This window comes from Tasmannia lanceolata, unplaced genomic scaffold, assembly GCF_043159265.1.
Source record: "Tasmannia lanceolata isolate RefF3 unplaced genomic scaffold, GAP_Taslan_0.1 ptg000011l, whole genome shotgun sequence".
Taxonomy (NCBI): domain Eukaryota; kingdom Viridiplantae; phylum Streptophyta; class Magnoliopsida; order Canellales; family Winteraceae; genus Tasmannia; species Tasmannia lanceolata.
This window is the reverse complement of record NW_027518688.1, coordinates 14,549,795-14,567,365: the sequence shown is the minus strand read 5'-3', so window position 1 is coordinate 14,567,365 and position 17,571 is coordinate 14,549,795. Positions and strand designations below refer to the sequence as shown.

Below are 17,571 nucleotides of genomic sequence, written 5' to 3'. Positions count from 1 at the left end.
TGGGTCAATTGAGATGAAAGACACGAGAAACACTTGAGACAAGTAGCTTCGGTCTTCCAAAGATGAATTTAAAAGTACAAAAAATAAGAGAAGGGGGAGAACATGGACAAATGACATAAAAGAGAAACAAATTAAATAACAAAAAGAGATAGCATATGAGAGAACAACTCATATGCTGGTTGTAATCTTTAAGGACCATCTCGGTTCTTTCTTTAATATATATTTTATGTTGCCATTTCAAAAAAAAATGAGTGTTTCCTTTTTTTTTTCTAATCATAATCTTTCCATCAATGGACCAAAATTTGTTGTCTATGACAATGACGAGTTCTTCCGCCAAATACCACTTGCACACAATCTAATTCATTCAAGAAAAATCATGAAGCGCGATTTGAACTAAAACTACGAATTATTGAGTGCACAAGATAATAATCAAGGCTGCAACTATAGGTCTCACTTGATCTCAGATGGGGAATAAAGGTCCAAAAGAGAACTAAAACCCCTATGCCAAACAAAGTAATTAGGAAAAGATAAATGTAAAAAAATAGTAAAAATATACTCAAAATGCTATTAGTGGCAACTAGACGATTGAGGTATTGCTTCCAATGAGCATAGGACACCTGCTTCACCTTTCAGAACTAAAGCGAGTGTATACTATAGGCAAAAGCAAGGTTTTAAATTTCGGTTTTGGATGAAATTTCGGTCCTTACCGAAACCGAAATTTGGTAAAAAGCTCTCAAAATGTCGTTTGAAATTACGGAAATTTCGGCCAATTTCGGTTGAAATTTGGTGAAGGATTAAAATAATAATATTTTATCAATTATTTCGCCGAAATTTCGACTGAAATTTGGTACATTTCGGGAATTTCGGTTTCGGTGCCATTTCGTTCCGGACCGAAATACAAAATTTAAAACCATGGGCAAAGTGATATACAGTTAGGTTTTTCATTCATTGGCCTAAGCAATTGACCTTGAGGCCACAACTCCCAACTCTTTTTTTCAACCATCGTCAATCCCACCTCTTAACTCCATAATTTTTTTATATCTGTATTTTTTCATTTTTGTAGTCTAAAATCTAAATAAGAGTAGATGCACGTTTTCAAAAGAGAAATTACCTATAAATAAGATAAATACCGATGTAAGCACAAATAGTAATTTATTTACTACTACAAGTAAAATGGTTCGTCACTAAACCCATTTCTTCACTTTTTATGTTTGACCATTATGCAACTAACAGACACAATACCCCTAAGGACGAGGTGGCAAGATTTCAAGATAGAGATGCTCTACAAATTTCATATGATTTTCAAGATTGCTGTTAATAGGAACTGTATTCCAGTCCAAAACCGTCTAAATCATAAAACCCATTACAAACTTAAAGTGAAGAGAAATTGAAAGAACATAGGCTCCTTTAGGAGGTTCTGGTTACATTTGTTCGCTAGAAGCAATCAGCTAAGCCTCCCTTTAATTTACCTTATTAAGAGATTAGCACCCCATGACCAGACAAAGGCACTAGAAAATAAGAAAGCAAAGAACACATAAATAGACAAGAACTGGAAAAATATACCACTTACACACATTCTGCAGGCCAAGCTCCTTCGCACAGAGCTGACAATAAGCGAACAAGTTCAACAGTTCTAAACGGGAATTCACTCTCTAACGAACAAAGAAGACATCGAATTGGGCCGTCAACAAAACTCTCTCTATCCCAAAATTGCACACAGAGTGCCTCCTGCACCATACAAAGGCATCCAGTAATTAAATCATGAAATTATTTTGTTAACCTGAAATAACATTAGAAAATTGGTATGCACTTAAACCTCTCCACTGTAGATCTTGCATACTATATCCAATATCTGATTAAAAGTACTGTCTTCTATCTGCGTCGTCACGAAAGTGGTATAAGAAACACATTCTTTCTCTGTTACCTAGTTAAAGGATGTAAAAACAAAGGTACTTGAACTGATAGATATACCAACGAGCAATACCCAATTCCCTTTAACAAATAATCAAATAAGTCCGGCTGTTGGGTAGGTTGTACAGCTTCTTTATTTTAAGCATTTGGGAGGATACTAATTGCGATGTGTTAAGGTGCACCACTGACATTGGTTTCATACCATGTTCCTGTTATGCTACACCACCGATGACAGACATTTGGTCTTTGAATTTGAAAACATGTGGTTGGAAGTGCATGATTTGAAAAGCTAGTTGAGCGATGGAACTCAAATAAGTTGGCAAGTAGACAAATTCAAGATCACTAAAATGCTTAGAAGCCTTAAACGAGAGATAAAATAGCAGGAGCCAATTGGTTTTGAAAATTGAGATGAATAAAGATCAATTTCTATCAGATTCCTCAACTAGATGCTGTAGAAGGTCATGTTATCAGCAGAAGCTAAAGAGGAGAGATGCATAGAAAAAACAAGTCAAGGATATTATAAGATGGGAGATAAAGTGGACAAAAAATAGTAGAATGAGGTGATTCAAAAAAAGTGAAAACAAATACCAAGCTTCTTCATTGGGTGGCAATTGCTAAGAATAGATAGAATCATATCAGAGGAATTACGAATAACTGGAAGTTTGTGGGGCAATAAGAAATCATAAAAACTATAGCGAATTACGAAAAAACTCCATACAGTGGGTATTGATAATGGAGAAGTTTGTGGGGGTAACAAGAAAATAGAAAAATCGTAGCGAATTACTATAAAATCTATAAAGTAGATATTGATATTGGAGACCTAAATTAGACTTTCACATTTGACAATTATATAAGGAGAATGTGGCATCATTAGAAAGAGAATCAGAATAGTGTTGAAAATATGAGGACACAAATGTATCCTTCAACTTGAGTAGGGAAAAACAATCAGATTCGATGGATCTCAAAAGGAGACAGTTTGGGCTTATAGGCCTCATGAGTAGCCTCTATGAGATAAAACTAGAAAACACTCGCAATGGGAAACGTTGGACAACATAATTTTAACCGTACTAGGGGTATTATTATTTGGATGAGAAATTCTCAAAGCAATAACTTGATACTAAATGAATCTGAAGTGTGTATGTGTGTGTGTGTAAATGTGGAGGAGGGGTGCGGCAGAGGGGAGACTCATCTCAAGTGAAGTGGGTGCGGAAAATACAAACACATTGACTGGAGCTACGAGGAGTATATGTTCAATGGAATAGGTCTCCAGTGAGATGGAGAAATCAGATAAGGGCTTGCTTACTACGAAGCATCGACAAACTTTTCAGTCATAATGAATGGAATGCCTGGAAATTTTCTACGGATCTCAAGTGGGTAAAACAAGGAGACCACTTTCTCCATTCCATTGTCCATTGTCAACAAGGTGCAAGGGATGGTGCCTGTAATAATGGAGAGCGTGGATTTAGTGAAAGTATTAAAGAAGGCGAAGGCCATCCCAGTTGTGATCTAGCCAATAGATTTAGTTTTTTTCCTACTTGATTATTGGACATATGTCATTTTATTTTTAGGTAGCATTTTATTTGATTTATTAGCATTTTAATTTAGCCTAGATGAGTAGGGCGCCCGCATCAGCCTATGGCCTACCTTGCCCCTTTTTCATGGCTCACTTGTCCATTTAAACCCATCTTTTATAGCATTCTACCCCTAGCCTGCTTATTTCTTATTTGCTATAAACTAACCCCCCTAAACCCTATTTAAAGCCCTTTCAATGCCTTTTCATCTAACCTATCGGGCAAAAATAGGATTTTACCACTTAAATAACTCAATCCCTTCATATAAATACCTTGAACACCCACGCCAAAAACATATGCGAACTTTGGAAAAGGTGAAGAAACTCCATCCCATCTCTCCCCTCATTTCTTTTCTCTCCTCTACTCTAGTGCACTTTCTACCTTTCTCCTTTTCTGCAGTTTCCATTCTCACTCCCCCTCTTGTTTCTTTGTAACATTATTTGTTTCTTTCTCCTTCCTCCCACATCATGGGAAAGGTCGAGTCCAGTCCCGAGGGGCATGGAAACAAAACACTCAAGCTACATTGGATCTTCACTCAGACATGTTAGATGAGATTAGAGCAAAACGCAGAACACGGCCAAGGTAAAAGGGAGTCGACTCAGAAGATCAGGGAACAAGTTCTTAAAGGGGGACTCTACACACCACTTATCGTACCAAAATTGAATTATGTTACTCGTGCGAACTCTAAATCTTATCCCTTCATTAAACTTGAGTTTTAGACTTATGATGTCCCTCCAAACCGTCAGCCCTCCATGAATGTACTTGTCATCAAATATCCAGTGGCCCGATACCACCCTGTATTTGTAGGTGACCTAGTGTTGTGTCCTATTCTTGTTTTGTTGCCTTAATATCTATAGTCTGTAGGGTTCTCTTGCATGTCGAATTATCCACTTTCAACCATGGCTCACAAGGCCAATGCTCCACATCATGGGCAAGGACAAGTCCAGTCCCGAGGGGCATAAACAGTAAAGCTACATTGGATCTTCACTCGGACATGTTAGCTGAGATTAAACTCACCTTAAATCGCATTAGCAAAAATATTGGACTTAAGGCTCCAGGGAACATCATAACCCCAAGAAATATACGCCCAGTATGTCCACCTGTGCAAGGCAAGGAGAGGCAAAAGGACTTTGAAAGAGACCAAGCTAGTTCATCTATTAGAGATCCCCTGGCTAATCATTTGAATGTCATTCTCCTTTCTAAGAGCACTGTCAAAAGACTATCGGTAGGTGAGACGAGACTTATAAGATCCAAATCAAAAAATATCATCTCCAAATATTTCAAATTTAATGAACTCACAGATCATCTGATTGTCCACGTAGGAAATTCGATCCTCAAAGTAGCCTAGAAAAACAAATGATGAGAATAGAACCGATCCTATTTATGCGGACAAAGATATTTGAAGGTTAGGTAGGAGGATCATTTAGTTCAGGGAGATTCCCCAATGTGTGTCGGATGAGAAGAAAAAATTGCATCTAGTTAGTTTTGAGGAGGTCTGCAAGCCAATAGAGGCTAGGGGGCTAGGCTTAAGAAGAATTAAAGGTGTGAATATTTTTTAAAGGTGTGAATATTGCTCTATTGGGAAAAGGCTCTGGAGATTTGGAGATAAGTCTAACCAATTGTAGGCAAGTACAGCTCTTCCCCAGGACAAATTAGCTATCTGAGGATAGATTCATCCATGGAGTGACAGTTTTGGGAGATATCATGCGCCTTAGACAAAAGTTTACCAAGGGGACAAAATTCAGAATATATTCAGGTGATCGAATCAAATTGTGGCACAAGTGGTCTAAAGATGCCCCTTTGAAGGAGGTGCTACCTGATTTGTTCACAGTAATTGAGAATAAGTATGCTTTTGTCAAGGAATGTTTTGTGTGGGTTGGGGAAAGAATCAATTAAGAAGTTGAATTTCAGAAGGAACTACTTTGATAAAGAGTTACCCATGGTGGTCAAGCCACTAGCGATGCTAGAGAATTGCTACATCAAGATAACAGGACAAGATAAAAGGGTTTGAATCTGGAACTCGTCCGAGGAGCTTAGTGTCAAATCATTCTACTTTCCTATCGTACCTTGCCCTATGCCATTGCATGTATCTAGAGTGTGGAGCATTCCAGCACCGCCCGGAGTATGTGCATTGTATGAACTGCCTTCCACAATAAGATATTGATAGTGGACCACCTGCTTAACTGGCACATGCTTATTATTGATCATTGTGCTTTATGTATTGAGGCTGGAGAAACAGTAGAGCATATGTTAATCCATTGTAGATTAGCTATAGAAGTGTAGAGTGGGATTTTATGTAGATTTGGTTTTTCCGGGATATTCCTGACCAGACTCATTGATCTTTTGAGAGTTGGGTTGTAGCTCCCTAGAGAAAGAAAAGAAAGATCCATTGGAATGTGATACTGCTAGCCACGATATGGCTCCATGGAAGGAAAGAAACACTCGTGTCTTCAAAGGTGGGGTCAAGAGCCACCAGTATATCTTCACCAAGTTAATAACCTTAACATCTCTTGCGTAGGAATACTATACTACCTAGATTCGGGGATTTGTTTCAGCATTTGATGTTTGGTAAGGTTGGAAGGTGATTTGCACGAGCACGGAGCAGGCGAGTACCCCTGCCCAAAAATGGGACCCCCTAAGCATGGCCACCTAAAGCTAAACTTTGACAGGCCCAGCATGTGAAATTCTGGTCCAGCCGGGTGTAGCAGTCTTCTTAGAGACGACAGTGGAACTACGAGATGGGCCTATTTGAGTCCCAATGGAACCATAGACTCTTGTAGCAGAAGTTAGGGCATAGTTACCAGGGTGGGAAACGAAACGTGAAACGGAAACGTGAAACGCTTGAAAAAATGTTAGGAGAAACGAGAAACGAGAAAACAATAGAAAATCGTACAAGAAACGTCTGAAGAAACACATTAGAAGCGTTTCAGAAACGATAGAAAAAACACACACGAAACACAACGAAAACACGAAATATGTGGTTCTGTATATTTAAATTTTGTTAATTTCAAATTTCTGTTTGAATTTTTCTTATTTTTATTTTTCTTACAATATATGCTATTGTTTTCTTTTTAAATATCTATTCCACAATTTTTAATGTGTTTTTTCCAAAATGATTTTCGTAAGTTCCACATATGTTTCCTACACGTTTCACGTGTGTTTTCTACGAGTGTTACATACGTTTATCGTGCATTTCACACATGATTTACATAAGTTTCCCATATGTTCCTATGCATTTCGGAAACATTTCTCCAGTTTTTTATCATATTTCGGAAACGTTTCCGAAACGCGTTTCCCACGTTTTAGGGGAAACGAGTTTCCCACCCACGAGAAACGCGTTTTAGGGGAAACGGGTTTCCCACCCGCCCAAGGAGTTTCCGGCAACTATGAGTTAGGGCAATTCTGCAGGGCATCAAAATGCTAGAGTAGTCATTTGGACAAAGTGATAGTGGAAGGAGAATCTTAATGTAATAAGGTGGCTCGAGGGGACTCATGCCTTCCCATGGAAGTTTGCACACTGCTTTGAAGAGATCCAAGATCAACTGGCTAGCTCCTCCATTACTTTTCAACATGTTAAGAGGTCAGCAAATAGCAAAGCCGATAGGGTAGCTAGGGCATGAGTGGTCATGGAGACTTCAGAGATGTTTGATTTTCTTCCCACTTGAGGGTTCTTTATTTATGTCTGCTTTTGTCTGTATTTGTCTTCTCTTCCCTTCGATTATTATCGGCCATCTCAGTCGCGGGGTTTCCCGATTTTTCTTCTTGCCTAATAAAAGTCTTTGTCATTCATAAAATAATAATAAAGTTATGTATGAAAGAATATGTCGAATTTAGAGGAAACGATAAAAAGATGAATTATTCAGAGGAATCGAAAAGAAGAAACTTAGAGGCATCAAGAAATATAATGTCTAGCACATGGAAGATGGTAAAGAAAATTGGCGAAGGAAGTGATAATATGGCAGCAAGTACAATTGATCCGATCAAGCATAACTTTGAGAAGAGTTTGGTACGTAATCCAGAACCACCTGTCTACATCTGAGGACAACATACGAGAATGAGAAGCCAAGTTATCATTCTGGACCCCATAAAGATCATGAACTAATGAAGTTGAAACTCAAGTGTTTTATAAGGGAAAAGGTTGCTTTGCTACAAGATTAATCATAACTCAAAACAAAAGTCTCTAGGACAAGTGATGTTTCCACGGAAGCATGGAAGAAAATCCCAGGTCCTCAGCCATTAATGGGCGTGATTAGTAAGAAATAGTATTCGGCAAGCTTGGCAATAGTATTCGGCAAGTATATCATTCAGCCATGTTCTGTATGAGAAAACAATGAGCAGAGCAGACATTACCCTGAAAGGAACCTCAAGCTCAGCCATAGAAATTGGAGCTCCACCATTTATCCACATTTTTTTGGTCTCAGCTAATAAATTCATCAATTACCCATGAAAAATAATAAGAATAAAAGAGAGAATACTGGCACCTGATGAGTTATCTCGTATGACGCAACAAATGCAGAAATAAATGTTCTTAGAACACTACGATAACCAGCAATAGGGCTCTGGAAGAAAACACAGAGACAAAGATTGAGAAATTACAAACTGTAAATAGATATTGAAAACTGTGTGAATATAGAAGAAATTTTCAAGCCTGTAACATTCAAATTATGTTGCTCCATGCTTGAATATTTGGGAAGAAATAAACTTCAATGCAACCATGCAAGAAAAGAAGCATGATGTCAGCTTGCATAGTTTAACCAATAAGCCCATACAAACAAAATTTGAATCACATATAGATAAATAAATACAAAACAATAATAAGATAACAAATGGTTGGGATGTTGCAGTGTTTCCCAGGGCTCTCTTGTTTCCTAAAACAACTAGCTTGCTAGCTGTGATATTTTGGCAGTAATCCAAAATAAGAAAGGTATTATCGTCAATCTGCATGCATCTTATGCAAGAAACCTCTCCTTGTGTCTAAAATCATGTACGGGAGAGAGAAAACAGGAAAAAATGGGATGGTTTTGAGCTTGGAAAGGGAGAAAGAGAGAGAGAAAAAACACCTAAGAGGGGGGAGGGGGGGAGCTTTTCTCTTTATTCTTCAAGCTCAAAAGAGATCGGCAGCGGATTTCTCAGACTTATCGCATATACAAGAGGTAAGAGAAAAGCTTTGTTATTCTGCAGTTATTCTTGAAAAGAGAAGTTCCTCCATGTTAAGTTTCAAGTCATGAGCAATCTGCAGATATTTTTGAAAGAACTCATTGTAAATTGCCATCATTACTTAGTAGACAAACTACATCTTTCAAGGAACACCTCAGCCTCAAGGGAGGTGTTAGAGATGAGTAAAATTCACCTGTGGGGATATTTTAGTCAGTGAGCTAGTCTTGTATCCATATCACCTATAACATGTTAGTATGATGAATGAAAAGAATTGAATTTAGACTCCTATATGATTTCCTGCCTCTCATTTCTCAACCTCTATATTTTCATCATATTTACCACAGATTTTACATATTTGCACTCCAGTGTTTTAATAATGGCACTCCTCTCTTTCATTACATTTTTCTAATTAACTATCAAAGGGTATTATAATTCCCAAAAAGCTATTAATTGCCAATCACAGTAGTGTTTAATAAAGCAAGGATTTAGTCTCTCTCTCTCTCTCTCTCTCTCTCTCTCTCTCTCTCTCTCTCTCTCTCTCTCTCTCATTACGTTTTTCTAATTAACTATCAAAGGGTATTATAATTCCCAAAAAGCTATTAATTGCCAATCACAGCAGTGTTTAATAAAGCAAGGATTTAGTCTCTCTCTCTCTCTCTCTCTCTCTCTCTCTCTCTCTCTCTCTCTCTCTCTCTCTCTCAGACTGCTCCTAAGTCTGAAGTACAGAGAAGAGATGGTTTCCCAATCCCACTCGTGGCTTCTACGTTGACAAAAACAAAAGATGTAAGGGGATCGAGGAAATAACAATATTAATCATGAAATGTGAAATAATATTACCCAAGATATGAAGAACAAGAATAGAAATACAATGCATCTCCACTTCAAGTCAAGCACTCAAAGCTTCAAATCATTTTCTATTCAAAATATTCCAAGGGTACGAGTTTTTGAAACTCGAATTTCGGAAGGATGGTTCACTCTGACACACCACTATTTTGCCGGTATCTTTCTAGAGATGACCACGATTGATGAACCATTTCTTTGTTGTTGGAAACTAGACTTTGAAGAGCTTTATGTCCTTCTGTTATATGTTTTGATTTGATGAAGAGAACCCATCCAAAGTCAAGGATGGTTGATACATAAAAAAAATCTAGAATTGGATTGTAACTAACCCAAATTTTCTGGATTTTTTATGTTAGAATATATGTATAATGCCTAAGGGCATAGTCGCCTTTGTACCTTATTCTCACTTAATATAAATAAATAAGTGAGGGAGAGATCTCTCCAACTCACTCTCTTCTTCTCTCATTCTCTTCTCAACATGGTATCAGAGCCCTAGGGTATTGATCCCCTAGGGAACACCATAGCCACCGCTCTTCTTCCTCCTCTTCTCTTCCCTTCCCCCGCCTCCCTCCCACTGCTCCCCCCCCCCCCCCTCTTTCCCTCTGCTCATGCCTCCCTCCCACTACTCCGGCCCCTTCTCTCTCGCTCCCCCCCCCCCCTCTCTCTCCCTCCTCCCTCGCTCCCACGAACCCTCGCACCTCCGCCCTCTGCTCCCTCGCTCCCCCCCCCCCCTCCCGCGGCCTTTCTCCCTCCCCGCCCACATCCCTCCTCTCCCTTCCCTCCCATCCGCCACCCTTATCTGTCTATCCGACTTCTGGTGGAACACTATTTAGACATGAAGTTTATGCTTCATTTAATTAATAGAGACTGGTTGGGAAGGAGATGGTTGCAAGATGTCGGGAACTTAGTACGGAGGTGGTGGAAATTGTGATGTCGGTTTCAGTCCTATAGGTTGGGGGTAAGGTAATTTGATAAGAATGAATGTTTGTAGGGGTCAATCTCTGCGCTAGGTAATTCCAGATCCTACATGAGTTGAGAAAAGATTTAGCTCCTCAATAGCTTGAGAGACCATGGTCTTTCGCTAGCCGAGGCACTTTGGTCTGGGAGTACTTTTTACTGTGATTAGTCAAGAAACGAATAGACAAAGGAATAGAGGAAAGGATTATGTGCACATTAGAATTAGGTGTAGTCCAAGAACTATGTGCAGTACAATAGAGGAAAGGAATAGTTGGTTTTTTTGTGACTTTTTCTGGCTACTTTTAAATTGGCTTCGGGTATGCCCGTGCCAATTCATCTTAATATGTTGTATTGCGGGATGGGACTCCCGGTCCCGAATGCTTTCTGAATATTAATGAAATTTGTCATCTTTCAAAAAAAAAACCATAAAAAAGCCCTAATCTCTTCTCCCTTAGTTCTCCCTCTCATCAAAACCATAAGATCTAATGGGTTAAATCCTCTCCTCCCCTCTCTTGTTCTTATTCGCGGCTCCGGTTTATTCTCCTATGTCCCTCCCTTTTGCATTTCTCTATCTCGGAACCGAGAGCCTTGGCGCATCGGTAAGGTTGCTTTATTGTGACCTGGTGGTCACGGGTTCGAGTCACGGAAAGAGCCTCTCTTCAAAGCAGGGGTAAGGCAGCATACATCTAACCCTCGCCAAACCCCGCAATGGCGGGAGCCTCGTGCACTGGGCTGCCCTTTATCTTGGAGCCGCGATATGATCCTTGGCCCCATCTAGTTGTCCCCCTTTCTCGTTTTTTTTTTTGCCGATTGTTGTGATTGTTATCCTCTCTATCTCTGTCTTCGTGGAGCCTCCCATCATTGAGGATCCCTCCATCGGCACGACCAATGGGGTTCGTCCAACACAACCACCTTCGGCTATTCCATCTAGTTACTCTTCTCCTGTGGAAGGCTCATTTCAACATATGGCTACTGTTAAACAGGATGGGACCAATTGCTTGTCTCGGAAAGTAGTTGTCGAGACATATCTCCTTGCTCGAGGCAAGGTCAGCCTTTTTCGCCAGGATCCTCCCTCTTCTACTGATCCCACATATGCTCGATGGGAGCAGAAAGATACCATGATTCGCACACTTCTTTGGCAGAGTATGACACAGGATGCTTCTTCCCACATCGAAGCAGATCTGGGACCATACTGCACTTCTCTATTCTGGGGTCGACAACATCACACGCATTTGTGCCACATATTCCGAGTAGATGCGCTTTCGCCGTGGTGATCTGTCTCTTACTACACATTATAGCCAGTTCGTCTCCCTCTGCCAGCAGTTTGATCTCTTTATGCCCCTCACCTCTGAATCACCATACTTACCCGACAGCGGGACCACTCTGCATTGTCCACTACCTTGACAGTCTAGGCCCTGAGTTCGTTCAACTTCAACAGTAGATCATTGGCTCCGGCACTATTCCCTCCCTCACAGAGGTCTATTCTCGTGCCCAACAGTGTCTTCTGAGCGACTCTTTTCCCGTTGTTCCTATTGGCAGCTCTGTCCTGGGCCAGCAGCCTACAATAGTGGTGGTTGTCATGGTCGTAGTGGTGGTTCTTTTGGTGACGGTTGTGTTGGTGGTGGCCGTGGTCTCCTATATTGTACTCACTGTCAGAGAGAGGGCCATCATGTCGACACTTGTTATACCCTTCATCCCGGACTTCGCCAGATCCGCTCGGCGCATCTCACTGTTGCTAGTCCTCTCGAGGCTTCGCCTTCCACCTCCACTATCCCTATGCCGACCGACGATACGTTCACTTTATCACCGGCCGACTATGAGTTTCAACGTCTTCGCTTCAGCGTCCGCCCTCCAACTGCGAACTTTGCACAGCCAGGTAGTTCGCCCACTACCCACATCTCTAGCTCTGGTTCCTGGATTACTGATCCCGAGGCCTCGAACCACATGACCGGTAACACTTCTCAGCTTAGCTCTTTTTGAACTTTTCATTCTGTATCTCAATCTATTACCCTTGCTGATGGGACCACTACTCCCATCTCTGGTGTTGGTAGTATTTCTCCTCATCCTAGCCTTCCATTATCATCAGTTTTATGTGTTCCTAAGTCTCCCTTTAGTTTGCTTTCTGTTACCCAGCTTACTAAAAATATCAATTGTTATGTCTCATTTTATCCTTCTTATTGTCTCTTTCAGTATCTCTCGGCTAGAAAGACGATTAGATCGGGACGTGAGGTGGATCGGCTCTATTGTCTGGATTGTCGCCCGCCTACAACTGCATTACATAATTCTATCGACACCTATCAGTGGCACTGTCGTCTTGGCCACCCTTCTCTTCAGCAGCTTCAGTAGAAGCCTATTGTTCCTGGATCTGTTTCTCCTTTTCAGTGCGAATCATGTGAACTCGGGAAACACCATCATGTGCCTTTTCCATCCCGAGTAGTCAGTAGAGTGTCGACTCCTTTTGAGTTAGTTCATTCTACTGTATGGGGACCCTATAGGGTCGTGTCTTCTTTTGGTTATAACTATTATATTGTTTTTATTGATGACTATTCGCATATGGCATAGTTATTTTACTTAAAAGACCGTTCTGAGGTCTTTGCTGCATTTCTCACCTTTTCATGCTAAAATTACAAATCAATACAATTGCACTCTCAAATGTCTACGCACTGATAATGCTAGGGAATATTTCCCTCGCTCGAATGGATTTTGGGATTACCTCTCCACTCATGGCATCATTCATCAGTCATCTTGTGCCTACACCTATCAACAAAATGGTATTCTGAGAGGAAACTACGCTACTTACTTGAGGTGGCCCGAACCCTCCTTCTTCAAATGCGGGTGCCTAAAACATATTGGAGTGATGGCATTCTTACTGCTTACTTCCTAGCCAACCGTCTCCCTTCATCGGTTCTTCGTGTTGACTCACCCTTCACGATCTTACACCCTCAGTGGGATCCTTTCCCTCTCACAGCCCGGGTATCTGGCTATGTTTGCTTCGGGCTTCGTTCACAATCTAAGTCCTTCTCATAATAAGTTGGACCCTCGATCGGAGCGATGTGTCTTCCTGGGCTATTTTCACACCCTGAAGAGATATCGTTGCTACAACCCTCGTCTCTGTATGTGGTTTGTGTCTGTCGATGTGACATTATTTGAGTCTGAGCAATTCTCCCGCTCGGGCGCAAGAGCCTCGTACTGTTGTTCTTGACTTGACGATTCCTCTTCCTCTTCAGGTTTTTCCTGACCTAGTTGTGTTATCCCCTCCGCCATTATCTGTGTCAGTGGATCCCCCACCTTCTGTGTCAGTGTTAACCCTTCTGCAACTATGAAGACTTATTAGAGGCGTCGGCATGCAAATCCACCACCACCTCCACTCGAGACATCGTCATCTCAGCAGAAGATACCGGCCTCTACTTCTCAGGTACCTTCTTCTATAGTACTTTCTGACTCTCTTACTGCTTCACACACCCGTTCTCATTCTACTGCGAATCTTATTTCTAACTTTGTTTCCTATGATCATCTAACCCTCACTTTTCGAGGATGTGTCTTCCCTGTCTTCTATCTCTTTACCACAGTCTATGGTCGAGGCCCTCGCTCATTCAGGATGGCGTGCTCAGACTTAGGATTTGGTTCCTCTGCCTTTCGGTGATCGCCCAGTGGGGTCAAGGTTTTAAATTTAGACCGAAATTTCGGATTTCGGTCAACACCGAAACTGAAACGTTCTGAAACCAAAATTTTCGAAACGTACCAAATTTCAGTCGAAATTATTTCGACAAAATCTAAGATAAATATTATTTTTTTATTCGTTTACGAAATTTTTGCTGAAATTTCGGTAATTTCGGCAGAAATTTTGGTAATTTCGGGAGAAAATCTGCTGTTTCAATAAGCCTTACCGACTTTCGACTGAAATTTTGAGATTTCGGCTAAAATTTCGATTTCGGTGAAGCCTGAAATTATAGCCGAAACCGAAATTTAAAACCTTCAGTGAGGTGTCGATAGGTGTTCTCTATTAAATGCTTACCAGATGGGACTGTTCAGCGTCTGAAGGCGCACTTAGTAGCGAAAGGTTATACTTAGACTTTTGGAGTTGATCACACCAAGACATTATCTCATATTGCGAAGATTCCATCTGTTCATGTCTTGCTTTCTTTGGCAGTTAATCATGGTTGGCCATTGGATGTGAAAAATGCTTTCCTCCATGGAGAGCCCACTAAGGAGGTGTACATGGAGCAACCTCTAGGGTATGTTGCTCAGGGGGAGATGGGAGATGTCCTTCTCTGTGTGTCGCTTGAGAAAATCTCTCTATGGCTTAAAGTAACCTCTGCAAGCGGATGTTTAGTGAGGTTGTCATGCGTTTTGGCATGAAGCAATGCGTCGTAGATCACTCTATTTCCAGTCATTAGTCTGCGGCTAGTTGCATACTTCTTATAGTATATGTTAATGATATTATCATTACAGGCAGTAACTCAGAGTGTATACAGAAATTGAAGACTTTCTTGCAGAAAGAGTTCTCCATCAAGGATCTGGGTCGCCTAAGGAACTTTCTTGAGATAGAGGTAGCATATTCTTCTCAAGGTCTCTCTCTATCACAGAGAAAGTATGTGTTGGATTTATTAGATGAGACAGGGAATCTTGGAATGAAACCTGCATCTGTACCCATGGACCCTAATGTGAAGCTTATTCCAGAAGAGGGCAACTTAGTGGATGACCCTGACAAATATAGGAGGTTGGTTGGTAAGCTCATATATCTTGCAGTTACTCGCCCAGACTCATATGTTATAGGCGTAATTAGTCGGTATATGAGCTCACCACGTACCTCTCACTGGGCAGCAGTAGTCCAGATTCTCAAGTACTTGAAAGGCGCTCCAGGGAGAGGTTTGTTGTTTAGAAGGCATGGTCATATGAAGATTGAAGGATTCTCTGATGCAGATTGAGGTGGATCTCTAGCAAATAGGAGATCAACCACTGGATATCGCACATTTGTAGGAGGTAACTTTGTGTCATGGCGAAGCAAGAAACAAGACGTCATAGCAAAGTCGAGCGTCGAAGCCAAATACAGGGCCATGACACACACAAGTACAGAATTTATCTAGCTGCGTACCCTTTTGTCTGAGATTGGTATTGCTCCTTCTCGGTTGTATTGCGATAATAAGGTTGCAATTCATATTGCTACCAATCCAGTCTCCCATAAATGAACGTAACACATTGAGGTGCACCGTCATTTCATTCGTCAGAGAATCCAGAAGGGGGAGATATGCACAGTTTCACTTTAATCCGTGGATCAGCTGCCAAATATGCTTACAAAGTCCTTAAGCAAAGCTAAGTTGAGCAACATTTGTAACAAGCTAGGAATGTATGATATATACATCCCAGCTTGAGAGGAGGTGTTAGAATATATGTATAATGCATAAGGGCATAGTCGTCTTTGTACCTTATTCTCACTTAATATAAATACATAAGTGAGGGGGAGATCTCTCCAACTAACTCTCTTGTTCTCTCATTCTCTTCTCAATAGTGGCTCCACTCAACCACACCAATTTTCAACCTCCAATGAAGGAACTTGCTTTGATACCCAAGGATGCAAGAGAAAGCTTGATGAGCTGTAGCTCATGCAACAAATTGAAGATTACTCCAATCAGAGAGTTGAAGCGAAGTTTCTGTGGATTGAAACTTCGAAATCTGGGGTTGGCCCGTCCAGTCTATCCAAAGATGAATACACGCGTTAATATAAAAATTACTTCACAAGCAACTAGATATAATTTTCATTCATCAAAATTAGCTAACTGCAAAGGAGAAGTCCCACCGTGTGTGTGTGTGTGTGTGTCTATATATATATATATATATATATATATATATATATATATATACAAGGAAGCAGGATTCTTCCCTGGGAGCCTTCGATTCCCGCTTTTGATTCCCGTTTCGATTCTCGCTTTCGATTCCCGCTCTGGCAACCTTATATATATATATATATATATATATATATATATTGCTCTTGCAAGAGATTAATTGCTAAAACAACACCCTAGAAACAGTGATGGCAAAAACCTAGAAACTAGAAAACTTGAAAAACTAGTAAAGCATTAGTAACCTTGTTGCATGACATGAACAAAACTCTAACTCTCCATACAAATACAGCTTCCAATACATTAAAAAGAGCAACCAGTCAACTACTAAAAACCAAGGTGGACTCAGGGAGACTATAAAATGAGGAAGAAGACGAGGCTTCCCTAGGTGTCAGCCATCTTAATGTGAATGCCAAAAATGCCCCTGGATCGTCGAAAGTTGCACATCCAGGCTTCAATCTATATTTTGAGATCTGTACGGTCACAAATGGAAAATGAGCTAGAAAAAGGAATCGTAGAACTAGAACAGATCTTTCTAACCCACTTAACGGAATCATAGTTGGATATTTAAGCGCAAACTTATTTTCTTTGGAAACTGACTCTTATTTCTATCGGACTTGAATCCTCCTTATTCTACCCTATACTTTGGCTGCATCATAAGCTCTATGGGTACCATGAAACATACAGCGTGCCTTGCACTGAAGAACACATGGTTCATAAATGAAGGGAAAGTAATGATGCACCTTGGAGTACCAAATCCATACTTCTCATTTGAAGAAATCCAGTGGCCAAGTACTAAAATAATGGGACCAGCTCATGTTTTGCTGGTATCCCACTGATTTTAGCCAAGGGGGTGCGTTGAGTGCATACTCCATACTTATGGAAGTACAAAAGGGAACTCCATAAATTATCCATGCCACAAGTCCAATTATGTGTCAAAAAGCAACACTCTTAAGAGAAAATTAGCAAAATAACTAGTATCATTTCAGGTTAGAAGATTTCAAATCGAGGTGGTGGTCAATGCCCCCATAGATGTCCCCCAAGCAAGAACAAGCAACTTTCAATGTTCAACATGTACTTTTTTTAGCCATATTTAACATGTTTTCAAGCTGCAAACCTACAGTTCCAGTTGGAAATTTGGCAGTCCAAGGCTGTATACTATCTTTCAGTGACAAAGGTCATCAAATCCTATCAGCAGATAAAAATTAAAATCACATAAAATGCAAACATAAGCAAGTTTTTCATGAATCTATATTGGCTCAAGTCTCCCTTTAAGCCATAAGAATTTACTTTCC

At 40.5% G+C, this 17,571-nt stretch overlaps 1 protein-coding gene across 2 annotated transcripts in view; it reads right to left on the bottom strand.

Annotated features, from left to right (window-relative positions):
• LOC143886462 (nucleoporin (DUF3414)) overlaps positions 1 to 17,571 on the bottom strand; it is a 117,072-nt gene that overhangs the window by 69,271 nt on the left and 30,230 nt on the right. For both annotated transcript variants that reach the window (XM_077390435.1, XM_077390436.1), the window contains 3 exons: positions 7,964 to 8,041; positions 1,817 to 1,876; positions 1,571 to 1,728 (listed from right to left, as the gene is read on the bottom strand). In XM_077390435.1, the coding sequence (XP_077246550.1) occupies positions 1,571 to 1,728; positions 1,817 to 1,876; positions 7,964 to 8,041 (296 nt within the window). The remainder of the gene's footprint in view (positions 1 to 1,570; positions 1,729 to 1,816; positions 1,877 to 7,963; positions 8,042 to 17,571) is intronic.